This window comes from Astyanax mexicanus, chromosome 1 (genome assembly GCF_023375975.1).
Source record: "Astyanax mexicanus isolate ESR-SI-001 chromosome 1, AstMex3_surface, whole genome shotgun sequence".
NCBI classification, from domain to species: domain Eukaryota; kingdom Metazoa; phylum Chordata; class Actinopteri; order Characiformes; family Acestrorhamphidae; genus Astyanax; species Astyanax mexicanus.
Genome location: NC_064408.1, coordinates 69,104,358 through 69,117,963, shown reverse-complemented (window position 1 = coordinate 69,117,963; position 13,606 = coordinate 69,104,358). Strand labels below are relative to the sequence as shown.

The 13,606-nt window shown below is 36.9% G+C and overlaps 1 protein-coding gene across 1 annotated transcript in view; it reads right to left on the bottom strand.

Annotated features, from left to right (window-relative positions):
* esr2a (estrogen receptor 2a) overlaps positions 1–13,606 on the bottom strand; it is a 39,974-nt gene that overhangs the window by 6,167 nt on the left and 20,201 nt on the right. The window contains exons 5-8 of the mRNA XM_022664036.2: positions 11,522–11,842; positions 9,716–9,854; positions 3,535–3,668; positions 129–312 (exon numbers count right to left, since the gene is read on the bottom strand). Coding sequence (XP_022519757.1) covers positions 129–312; positions 3,535–3,668; positions 9,716–9,854; positions 11,522–11,842 — 778 coding nt within the window. The remainder of the gene's footprint in view (positions 1–128; positions 313–3,534; positions 3,669–9,715; positions 9,855–11,521; positions 11,843–13,606) is intronic.

The window sequence follows — 13,606 nt, the reverse complement described above, 5'->3', positions numbered from 1 at the left end:
CATTAGACAGCGACAATATTATGCGGTTAAATGTTTTATTGAGGCTAGAATTCCATACAGTTGCCATTTAAATAAAGTGTTACTGAATCATAATTTTATCAACCCAGCAGGGGTGCAGTGGTGTGTACCTGACGTGGCGTATGTGCGAGAGCAGCATGAGCAGGTGGGCGAGGCGTGCGGACCGCTGCTGAAAGCTCAGGCCTGTTTTTGAGATGGCCCACACTAGTGCATCAGTCACAGAATCCAGCAGCTGAAGCAGCTTGGTCCTGCTCTGCAGCTCTTCTCCTCCTTCAGCCGAACTCAGACACATATCTGCAACAGCACACACGCAGCCAGTTACACCACAGTCACGTCTATCTGTCATCAGAACATCCAGAAACAAAACCCAAAGTATTCAGCATGTAAGCAGGGAAAATACATGGTGCTGTGTTTGTCCTGAAAGCGTGTAGTGGACAGTAATGAGTACCAGAGGATAAAGCTGCTCTTCATTACAGAAGAAGAACAGAAAAGATCACTGAAAAAGATGTGGTAGAATCACAGAAAAAAAGGATTATCTGGCTCAGATGCACAACAGTATCACTGCACGTCTGTTGATCCGTTATGTGATTGTAATGAAACTGATCTATGTGTTGAGAGAGTATGAAAGCATGTGTGCTGTTCTCATTAGACATTTACAGAGTGTGAGAGATTCTCTCTGCTGCCCCTGCCAACCCTCCCTTCAATTAAACACAGGATCACAGTAAAGCTGCTGAAAGATATATGACCTAACGACTGTTTCTTACACTGCCATGCCAGATTAAAAAGCACACTGTGATCCAAGATTCACAGGCGTGCACGCTTGGACACACACACACACACACACACACACACAAAAACAATTGATGACTAAATTATATGAATGATATGCTGAAAAATAGCATTTAAACACTACAGTTTATTATACAGTTTATACAGAAAATTATTACTACTTTCAATAAAATAAATCCATCGATGTACAGAGATCATGTATAAGATACATCCTTAATGACAGTTATTTGTATCATCACATGTAGTTCCACTAGGAATGTTACATGTGTCTAAATCAATAAATAATGCTATACAGATGACATGAGGACCACCAAAAATGAAGGTATAATAATTATTATCCTGACCGCCATTAAGTCAGTTTACCAGACAGGGATTAAGACTAGTAGTAACCTATATTTTCATTTCAAAGCCTGTCAGCCTCAAATCAAATAGTTTGTTCTTTTAGGATTTTTTCATATGCTCAGAAAACTTTTGGGAAAAGTTTAGTAAAATATTTAAATATACCTTTAAATTATTGTACATGAAATTCCAGTCTACACAGTTTATAACTGAATATGAAATACTACACCTGTCTGATAGAAGAGATGTTATTATTTATTTTATATCTTAAACATTTCAGCACTAGAAAGAGACCTCATGTAGTTTTTCTTTACTGGTAAATCCTCAAACAGCTACAGCTAAATACTAGTGTTGACCTTTTCTTCTAAACTGGAGTTTAGGAGGGAGAAGTCAGTAATCCTAAAACTAAAATTGCTTATAGTTTAATACATAGGAAACAATTATTATTATTATTATTATTATTATTATTATTATTAGTAGTAGTAGTAGTAGTAGTAGTAGTAGTAGTAGTTGATGATGTAGTCAAAAAGGAAACACGTATATTAAATTATTTCGGCATTAAATATTTATAGTTCCAAATTGATATTTTCCACATTATTAAACTATTCTGTCAACCAAACCAAACACTTTTTGAGATTTTATATTGTAAATGTTTATTGTAAAGAAGATTTTTTTGGAACATTCTCCTTTCATGTGTTCTTCATTTCATTTTAGTTTAATTTGTTTCAGCACTGATGTTGACATTTTTTCAAAAAGTGCAGAAACAATCTTCCAACTGGATAACCACATACAGAACTGGATAACCACATACAGAACTGGATAACCACATACAGAACTGGATAACCACATACAGAACTTCATGGATTTATTTAGTTATTCGACCGTAGCCTGTTCTGAACTTTAGCAATTAGTAAACTGGTAATGTGTTTTTAGGAGCTTTGTGCTGTAGTCGTTAAAGGTTTGATAGAAGATGTAAGTGTGCTGTATGATGTCATATTGTTTGTAGCAGGTGTTCATTAGAAAAGAGCTGTGCTTATTGTACAGCCTCATGCACTGGTTCTCTGTTTGAACTAGACTCTGCTAGCTCTTCCTCAAAAGCTTCTTCAGTATTTTGTTTTATTTATTTATTCATTATTGTTGTGTTCTTTCAGCACCAAACATAATTTTACGTTGTGAGTAACCATTATATTGACAATCTTTTAGTGATTAAAAAATACTTATTAAAATGTACTGTTAATTAATAAGAGTGAACAGTAACATACTATGTTTTCATTAGTTGCTAGCGTATTTCTAGTACACTGCTAATGAACTGAAGAAGTCTGTTTACTCATATATAGAAGTAACACAACTTACTAGTACTGTGTTCCATTATTATTTTTTTTTGTGCAGCCTTATGTTTTACATACTGTATTTTTCACACTATAAGGTGCACTTAAAGTCTTGTAGTTTTCCCAAAAATCATCAGTGAACCGTATAATCTGGAGCGCCTTATGTAGGAATTTTCCCAGTCAGGTTGTAAGGGCCGTAAAGTCTCTACAGTAAAGTTCAGGATTATACAGGATTTTCAGTGACGTTTCTCCAGCACTGAGGCTGGAGGAGTATTAGCACTAGCCGCTAATCACAAAGCTCGCTTTTTAGCCATTCAGAGGTGAGTATATCGAACTGTAGCCTGCGTGACAAACCACTAGCTAATATCGCCCTGGCTCACCAGAACACTTTGGTTTCCTCAGTGTAACCGCGGCTAGCGCTGTTCTAACCATGCTAAAATTTGTAGGTTTGTAAACCTACTGTAAATAAACTGAAGCGCTTTACTCATCCAAATAAACAGTTTCCAGGACAGGAATCTGTGTAGATTAAAATCCAGTGCTCGTTTTACTTTGAACATTTTCTTTTTTTTTTAAGAATTTCAGTTTTGTTTACTTAACTTAGCTCAGCTTTAAAGGTCTCACCACCCAGCGGTGCATACACCTCACAGTGCTCAGTGTGTTTTTTTCTTTATTTTCAATATGGATTTTCACTGCTTATTTATTATTAGCAATTATTACTGCTTTTATACTTCAGTCAATGTATTAGTCCTAAAAGAATCTGAAATAACATTTTTATACAAAGTGTAATGGTGTAATGGCCTTGAACTTTTATTACTGGTAATTGTTACCAAAGAACATTTCACTAGATCTCCGAATTACACTTGGAAATGGCACAATAGCATGTTTATAGATGTCCACATTTAGAAGTATATTTATAATATTTGGTAATAATCATTTATTTCCAAGGCTGGTTAATGTGTTACCATAAAACATAAATGAAAAGTTCACATACGCAGGTTAGAGAATTAAAAGAGTTTGATAGTGTTCTTGTTGTATATAAACAGCACACACAATCACTTACTGGAGTTGAGGAGGATCATGGCCTTGAGGCAGACGTACTCCTCCTTCTGCAGCTTCAGCTCTCTGAATCGGGACGTGGCTGCCAGGAGCATGTCAAAAATCTCCACAAATCCTTGCACACAGCTGCTTTCATCCCTGCCCAACAACAGAGAGTCGTTAGCTTTACAGACGGGCTAATTACTTTTATACCTGAAGCCGAATAACAACATATCCTAGCATCTGGCTCTTATTAAAGCCTTCTAAAGTATAAATACATTTTTAAACAATGGGTCTGGATTCCAATACAAAATCATATCTTAAAACTATTCAGATTAAATGAATGCATCACTTTAAATAAGCTTATATTCTACATAAAACAATAGAATTTACTTTTACACAAACACCACACTTATTTTCTAAGTCATCTTTATGCATGTAAATTTGTATTGTTGATACAGATGGCGTGAAGTACAGTAGAATGTTTTGTTCTTTTGAGTTCTTTATTTCATCATTATTGTGGGCAATGTATTGTGATAATATTGCATAGTGAGATCCCCAGTGATTCCCACTCCTAATATTGATTGTACAATGAAGACATGACCTCATTCATTTTTCTTAAATGAGTACATCAACCTAAATGAACTAATGTGTTTAAAAACAGACTTTTTTATTGATTTAGGATATTTAAATATTTTATATTCCAATTCTAATGTCTAAATATTCTTATTTATTAAAGGTGAATTGCTTAGCAAATACATTTTGTGACACTATATTATATACCTTTAAAGCAGTAGCATAAAATGACATTAAAATGACAATAATATCATTTATCGTGGTTATTTCTGTGAAAAATATCACTCAAGATATTGCGACAGGCTGGCTATGGCTCTGCAATATTGGCAGTGAAGATTAACCCTCCTTAAATTGATTAGCTTTAATTCTGCAGTGTTTATGTTAAGTATGTGTTTATGTAAGTAGGTCTTTTCTGCATTTTCTAAGAACTCTCTAGAGTTTCTGGTTCCTAAAAGTGATTTCCTAGAAAGTCTTTATAAGGTTAATGGTACTCTCAATCCTGCTGCTCTCAACACTTCTCAGAGCTGCTAATAATGTATTCTGCCTTACACCTCTCCTTCTTCCTGCACACAAGCTCATACACTCACAAGGTGTTTCATCTTTTATGGACCCCATAATGCATTATATTTTCTCTCAGTCTCCCTTAGGCTCCTCTGTTTTTTGAGTAGCACTGAGTCTAATGTTCATGTGATTTATAAATTGTAAAAAACAAAAGTTCAAAACACGCCCCACCATGAGACAGGCACAGAGACAGAGAGAAGATCACCACTAGCTCTATCATTATGTTCACATTTATTTGGTGAAATAATTCACTGCCATGAAGTCAGCAGTGCCCATACAGTCCAGCCATTCAAACCTCTGCCACAACCATTCAGCACCTAGTCCCAGTGCAAGCCGGCATTCAAGACCATCATTATGGACTTAAAGCACTGCCTTACATAGTACAGACTAGGGTTCAATTCCCCAATAAGACAAAGACTTTCAAAACAACATTATTTTAATTGTGCTTTGGATACAGTGCTGTGAGAATGTATTTACCATTATTTTTTTTTTATTTGTTTAAGCTTTTTTTTTTTTACCATACTTACATTTTTCAGATTATCAAACAAACTTATTATATCAGACAAACTTATCATATTAGACAAATATATGCTAAGTTAATATAAAAAGCACTTTTTAATGATGATTTAATTTATTAAGGGAAAAATCTATTCAACCCAACCTTGTCCTACGTAAAAAATAAATAATATATATATATATATATTTATGTGTGTATAAATTAACTGTGATCTACCACATTTTTTGTTTACTGCCAGACCTGTAGAATCAATAAATCACTTAAACATTACATGTCTGACAACATGAAGCAAATATTTTAAAAAGCAACACATTGGGCCCTGTTGTAAAGACATTTAAGGACAGATAAGAAAACAAAAAATCACTGACATGTCTTAGTCTGTTAAAGGTTACAAAATAATTTCTAAGATTTAGTGACTCCATTGAACCACAGTAAGAGCTAATATTTACAGATGGAGAAAACATGGTGAACCCTCCCAGGAGTGGCTGGCACACTGACATAAAAAACTCATCCAGGAGGTCATAAAAGAACCCAGAACAACATTTAACAAATTGCAGGCCTCAATTTTCCTATGTAAGGTAAGTAGGAAAAATGACTCAAGTATTAGAAAGAGACTGGGCAAAAATAACAAAATGGTCAGTCTCACATTTAGGGTTTAGGGGTTTATTGGTTTTAGGGGCAAATATGGGTTTATAGGTTAAAGAGGATAAGGAGAATATTTTGTCACATAGGGCCAGATTGGTTTCTTATATAATTATTTAAAAATATATATATTTTTAAAATATTTTTTTCATGGAACTGTAATAGCTTCAGTTCAATGTCATAAACATGCCTGGAGGCACCTGTTTCTGTTTCTCTTAACGCAAACACACAAAACAGCGTTCAGAGGCTGTCCCAGTCTGAACTGCCTTAATGGTGGGCCCATACAACAATCAACAGCGCACAGCTTGTTTTTACAGAGCAAATTGATAGTATATAGTATATTCTCACAGTGTGTGTGTGTGTGTGTGTGTGTGCCTGCACCTCTATGTGTGTTTCTACATATGGGTCAAGGGTTATGTCAGTTGTCAGGTTATGACCGATAACAGCCCATCGCTTTTTGACCTATGGGCTCCATGCTGGTCTCTCTGGATTACAACAGTAATGTTTGCTACTCTTAACCTTGTATACCTCAGTCTACTAAACAAGCTGTCTTCAATTCTACTATTCTACACTATTAAGCTATTAAGATAGTGTAACCGAGTTAGGTAACACTTTATTTAGATGATTCATAACCAGTGATGTCAGTATGTCAGTTACTTAGTAACGCGTTACTCTAATCTGACCCTTTTTTTCAGTAACGAGTAATCTAACGCGTTACTATTTCCAATCCAGTAATCAGATTAAAGTTACTTATTTAAGTCACTGTGCGTTACTCTCTCTCTCCCTCTCCACCTCATCTCCTCCACACACACACACACACACACACCGCTCCCTTACCCATTCCCCCTCCGCTCTTCCCCAATCACACGCGTCTCTCTCTCGCGCGCTCGGCGTGTCTTTAGTTTCCGCCCGTTTTCGTTTTTCGCCAGTTCTCGGGTTCCCTATCTCTTTATAAAGGCGTTTTTTTTTTTTGCGGCCGCGTCCCAATTCACTAGCCAGGGCAGCGGTCTGCCACAAATTTGATTGGCAGAGGAGAGCATTTAAAGATCTTAAACCACACGTGATTGGAAGTTCACTGTGGCGCAGAGCGCACAATACCGTAAAGACAAGAAAAGTTCCGGTGCTTTAAATGAACACTGTCAGAATTAAATCCTTCTCAGTAGTTGGGTCCGGTACGGGTCAGTATTGGACAACGTCTGGGTCCGGACCCGGACCGCAGTCCGCATATATGTGATCCCTGGTCTAGACCATATACACTGTTCTGATTTATAAAACCACTCCTTGCTGCCCTGCAGTGAACAACAGGTTCAATGTTCAGATTTACAGTGTTAAATATGTCAGGTCAAGAAAGACTTTCTTTATTTTATATATTTTTTATAAAAACAAGTATTTATGTTTAGTAAAATCAAGAAAGACTTATTTTTTATATAAAAACAATATTTATGTTAAGTGTTATGTTCTTTTTATAAAAAAAAAACCTTATTTTTTTAGGAAATAGTTCAACTTAATAGAGATAAATTGTTGCAGTTAAAAATGCATTTTCCAATAAAGGGAGTATTGGAAAAACTGGTTATAGTTTTTATGTTAAGGCGGCGCCGCGGCGGGAGGTGGTGTCTGCAGCTGCTGAAAGTAACTAATAAAGTAACTTGTAAAGTAACTTAGTTACTTTTAAAATCAAGTAATCCATAAAGTAACTAAGTTACTTTTTAAAGGAGGAATCAGTAATCGGATTACTTTTTCAAAGTAACTATACCATCGCTGTTCATAACAGACCCAGCAGCGCCTCTACTTCCTGCGGAGACTGAGGAAAGCCACCCTCCCATCCTCACCATGTTCTACAGAGGGACTGTAGGAAGCATCCTGAGCATCTGCATTACCGTCTGGTTTGGAAACTGCAATACCTCAGATCGCAAGACTCGCAGCTAAATTGTTTCGTCTTTTGTATTTATTGTATTTATTGCTACTTAGTGTTATAGTTTCATGTTGCACTGTCGTCACTCCTGCACTTTATGTCGTCTATTGCTTGTTGTTCTATGTTGCACCATGGTTCACACTGTGTACCTGTACTCAGATGTAATGACAATAAAAGCCTCTTGACTCTTGACTTGACTCATAGATACTCAAATAAAATTCAACTGAATGTCTATTAAATGCAACTTAACTCTTAATTAAATGATGAGGAGTAAAAAAACAATGTCCTTTTAATCAATCAACCCTAAATATGATTAAATAAATCTATAACATTATTTTTGCTGTATTAATTTTTAGTAGGTGTTTCATAATAGCTATTTCCTAGCAAGTCTTGATTAAGTTAATGTTATTCTCTACTCTAATGGCACTTATTCAGTTTTACTCTCTACCTTCTTAATGTAATCTCAGCAATGCAGACAAACACAGAGGAAAACAGCAGGTATTATCATTCTCAGGTCTGGTACCATGCTTTGGATGTTTTGGTAGGAATTCATAAAATAGTGGATTGCCAGGACTGTTGAGGAGGGAAGTGTGCCATCACTACAAGCTAATAGTAAGTCAAAGAGGGGTAAAACCCACTGGCTTAGTAAATAACTGCTCTGCACTGTGTTGCTTAGACCAGGTACGCTTTTTCGCAATATAAACAGAACATCAGAGCACTGGGAGGCCAGAGGAACTTGCAGATGTTCTTCAACCTCTTAAGGTGCTTCAAGAAACATTTTCATCTTAAAAAAACTTTTTTTTTTTTTCCGAAGGTTCCTCAAAAAAGCTTTAAGGGATTCCTCAGGGAAATCAAGTCTGTAGCAGCAGCCCACTCAACATGCAAGGTAGGTAGCAGCTCCTGGTAATAGAAGGTTAGTCTTACACAAGAGGTGGTACATGAGCTCTGGCAGCAGAATGGCACTGACCACACAGATGATTTCTAATCTTTCATGGGCCTTACATTCACAATGATTGACTTCAAGCATAACATTAATACTGGAAAGACGATAGCTGGCATTTCTGCACGGACTACTGGCACTTGTTGTGTTTGGACCTATAACTGGCCAGCTAGGTTATCAAACCGTCCAAACACCACAAGACAGAGCATGTTTCAGCTCTAATTACACACATTTAGAGGACAAAGGCTCATTTGTAAGAGCGCAAGGTTGACGGGATGATCTTACATGAATTTGACTTTGTGCTTGTTGAATGTGTTGAATGTGTTTCCATCTCCGACTATGACTGTTTTTAGGCACATCTTGCAGACTGGTTCACACATGTCTGTTTGATCTCCCTTTTTTTTTGATTGACTCCACTAGTTCTCCAAACTCTGTGACAACACTACACAGTAAGGTTTACTGTGGTTTACTGTGGTTTAATGTGGTTAAGGTTTACACAGTAAGTAAGCGCCCCATCCTATTGCCCTCTTGAAATGCAGATAAAAGAATGAGCTACAGTTGCAAGAAAAAGTATGTGAACCCTTCGGGATTACGTCTGCATAAATTGGTCATTAAATGTTTTCTGATTTTCATCTAAGTCACAACAATAGACAAACACAGTCAGAATATTGCTGAACTGAAACAGTTTTGTGAAGAGGAATGGTGCAAAAATTCCTCCTGACTGTTGTGCAGGTCTGATCTGCAACTACAGAGAACGTTTATTAAACCAGTTATTACACCCAAAGATTCACATACTTTTAACACCCTGCACTGTGAATGTTACCATGTTGTGTTCAATATAATTTTTGCATGGTATTATTGGCTTAAGCAGACTGTGTTTGTCTATTGTTGTGACTTAGATTAAGGTCAGAAAACATTTAATGACCAATTTATGCAGAAATCCAAGAAATCCCAAAGGGTTCACTTACTTTTCTTGCAACTGTAAATCTTGTGTCATGAGTGCACATTTTTGGCCAGGCAAAGTAAGAATAATTGGGGATGGATGCATATCAGTGTACCTGCTGAGAATGAGATCAGGGGAAAAGATGAGCTTCCCAGGATAATTAACAGATCTCCACATCAGCCCCAGCATCAGCACCTCTAACCAGCAGCATTCCAGCAGGTGGACCTGGTCAAAGAGGCCGAGTTCCACAAAACCTGTACAAAAACATATTAACACAACATTGCAGTTAAGGCTTTGTATCGGCAAGATACTAAACGATTTAATAAATCAAAATATATTGCAATCTTATAAGCAAGGTAATATATTAAGATTGTTTAATACAATTTTAAGAGAACTGTCATAGTATAGAAAACACACTATCAAATAAAAAATCTGAATACAAAAATTGACTTTTTACCCAATCAGAACAGTGGAATCTAAGGAAAGAATGCAACACTGCTCTCTAGTGGGTGGGGATAAAACACAACACAAAATCAACCACTGACTGCCACCAATCTTTACATGTAAACTAATCTTTAAACAATAATCATTGCTTTTGAAAATCAATACAGTATTGCAACACAAAATATCATTTTTTTCAACCCTGTAAAATATCAACTTCACCTCTGAGGTTCAGAAATACATCTATAAATTTTAGATAATATACCCCTAGTAGATCCAATTATGGTCAATAGCCTAAGGGCTAAGAAATTTGGATATCGGTCCATAGTCGGCTCATTATAAATTGTATGAAAAGATTAACAATTCAGAATGTTTTGTTTGTGGACCAATATTAAAATGACTTAGCCTTTAGGCTATTGATCATAATTAGACCTAGTAAGAGTGAAGTATCAAAAATGTATAGATTTATTTCTGAACCTCAGAGGCCCCTCTCAGCAGAGGCCACATTTCAGATGTATCAGCTGAAAACGATGAGATTTGTTGGAGTACAGTATTGTAAAATAAACATATAACATAACCATCAATTAATACATTACAAATTTGTTAAACAATGTTTTTTAACTCATAGAAGATGCTACTTTTTGATAATTATCTGATTATTATTGTATTTATCTCCTAATTGTGACTTATGTAGACTTAATGTTCCGGGGTCAGTGACACATGTATACTGGGACGGCTCTGAGGTCAGTATTTTTTTGGAAAAAAGGTATCTTCAACTTTAAGCGTCATTCACAAGAATTACTTACACTCAAAGATGATTACTCTCTAGACCTGTTTTCTGTTCTATAGTTTTTTTTCAGGAGACTTAGTGTTTACTTTTACTTTCTTTGTTTACTAATTGAGACATAGAAAATAAACGAGACCTGCATTTGCCTCCTGCCTCCACCCTGTTACAATGTATGGGGGTTTTGTTGACAAAAATTACAAATGATTACAAATGGTACATTAGATGTATACCTGTATGCTTTGAATAAAGATCTGATCAGAAACAAATGACATAGCCTTAAATAAATGAGGAACACTGACTAATTTACTGCTAATGCACAGAAAATGCTGTACTCAGCTGCTGTTTTGTGCAGTAGCTCTGCAATTACTAAATACCAAAATGTCAATGCAGAGCTTGTTATAAGCTAAATGTCCTCATTTGCTTCTATTCATTTTCATGAGTAAGCTCTATTAGTGTCTTCCATTCTGTCCAATTTAAAAGAGCAGCTCTACGAGTGAATCATCGTAGCAGAGGTACAAAACAAATATTAGCATTTCTTTTCCCAAAACATGGACACACAGAAAACTAGACCCTGAACTGCATGTGCCCAAACCAGACATTCACTGTGATCAAAGGCAGGGCTTTTATTTAAACACTCTCACAGAGAAGCACAAACACACACCAACACACACACACACACACACACACACACACCTGGGATCTTCTTGGCCCAGCTGATCATGTGGACGAGTTCTTTGTCAGCCAGGTTTGTGAGCGACATCATGATGTTTGCCTCAGTAAAGGGTTTCTTTATGTCCTTCATCAGATAAATGTCTGGTGGTTCTGCCTCCGTGATTCGGGTTATGAGCTCCTCTGGGCTCAGAGTTGCAGGTAAAACGTCCTTCACCCTGAGGGGCAGGGCTCCTTTTCGCTCTGCTTGTCTGTGACTGCCCACCACTGCTCTGGCAGGTAACCGCACCCCTCTCTTCTGCTGTGGGCCCCCACGACTGTAGCTGCCACGGTCTCTTCTCGTACCTAACACACACACAGGCACACACTTTCTCATATTTCCTGAATATATGTCTGTAGAAATGTGGCTGTTCATTGTTTCAATACAACCATGTATAAAAGTATAAAACTATGGACCAAGGTCGACTTAGAATTTAGTGAGAGATGAGATAATGCAGAGAGAATGGAGACAGACTGACAGACACACAGAGAAAATATATATATATATATATATATATATACACTCATGGTCAAATCTATTGTTGCACCCAGCAGAAATCACACCAGACTAGGAGTGACTCAGAATGGCAGCCAGTCATCTTCAATTACAAGTTCCGCTTTTGTCCTGGTGGAAAGGAATTCCTATGAAGCAAGATCACCGTCGGGCTGATACTGTAGATGTAAATGTAAATGTGCTGCCATCTCAAGAGCTTGTATATATATATATATATATATATATATATATATATATATATATATATATATATATATATATATATATATATATAACAGGCGTAAAATAGTAATATTTTAAACATATTTCACAAGTTATGTATATAAATATAAATATAAAAAAGAGATATTTAAAAAATGAACACTGATCAATATTAGAGAACACTTTCAGATACCTCCCAGTTCCTGGTGTCAATCTGGCACCTGGTGCTAATTTCCATAATTATCTGACAAACCCTATTTAACTGCCAGCCTAACTTCCAGTTGTCACTGAATTTGCAAGATGGCCAGCCGTTCTAAAGTAACTGAAACCCTCCGGCAGCAGGTTGTCCAGATGAAGGCCAAAGGGATGACCATAGCATGAGAAGTGGGTCATTCCAAATCTATGATTTCTAGAATGTTGCATCTTTACAACACTTCAAACTCATTGAAGTCCCACAAGAAGGCTGGTCACCCACGAAAGACAAGTGCAAGTGAGGACAGGATAATACGGAGAATCTCAATGAGCAATCGATTCAGCAGCTGGAATTGCTCGCCAGTTCAGCATTGAACAGGGCAAGGATCTGTCTCGTCATACAGTGTCTCGACGTTTAAGAGCAGCTGGACTGAAAGCCCACTCTGCAGTGAGTGACCAAACCCCTCATTAGCAGAAAGAATCAAAAGGCTAGACAAGCCTCTGCTGAATAACATGTTGTGTGGACAGAGGAGAAATGGTCCAAAGTTCAATTTAGTGATGAAAGTAAGTTTAATTTATTTGGGTCTGATGGGAAACATTATGTTCGTCATTAGACTGGGCAAAGACTGAACCCAAAGTGTGTAAAGAAGTCAGTGAAAGGTGGAGGAGGAAGTGTCATGGTTTGGGAATGTTTTCAGCAACAGGAGTTGGGCCACTTGTAGAGCTACATGGCTGAGTGAATGCAAATGTTTATCAGAACCTTCTTCGACAACATGCAGTTCCTTCCCTGCAGTTTTTATGCAGGACAATGCCCCCTGCCACACAGCAAAATGGGTAAAGCAGTACTTTGAAACTGAAAACATTGAAATAATGAAATGGCCAGCTCAGAGTCCTGATCTAAACCTAATAGGAAGCCTTTGGAAAATTCTTGGTGACAAAGTTGGGGGCAAGAAACCCACTACTGTCACCGAACTGTGGAAGAGACTGAAAGAAGAGTGGACCAGAATCACACCAGAGCAGTGTGAGAGACTAGTAATGTCCTGTGGCCGCAGATGTGCTGAAGTCATTCAAAGCAACGGACTGTACACTTCCTACTAATTGTTGACTGTTGTAACCTTCAGAAAAAAATGCTGTAATCTTTCTTGGTGCTATAGGCATTATTG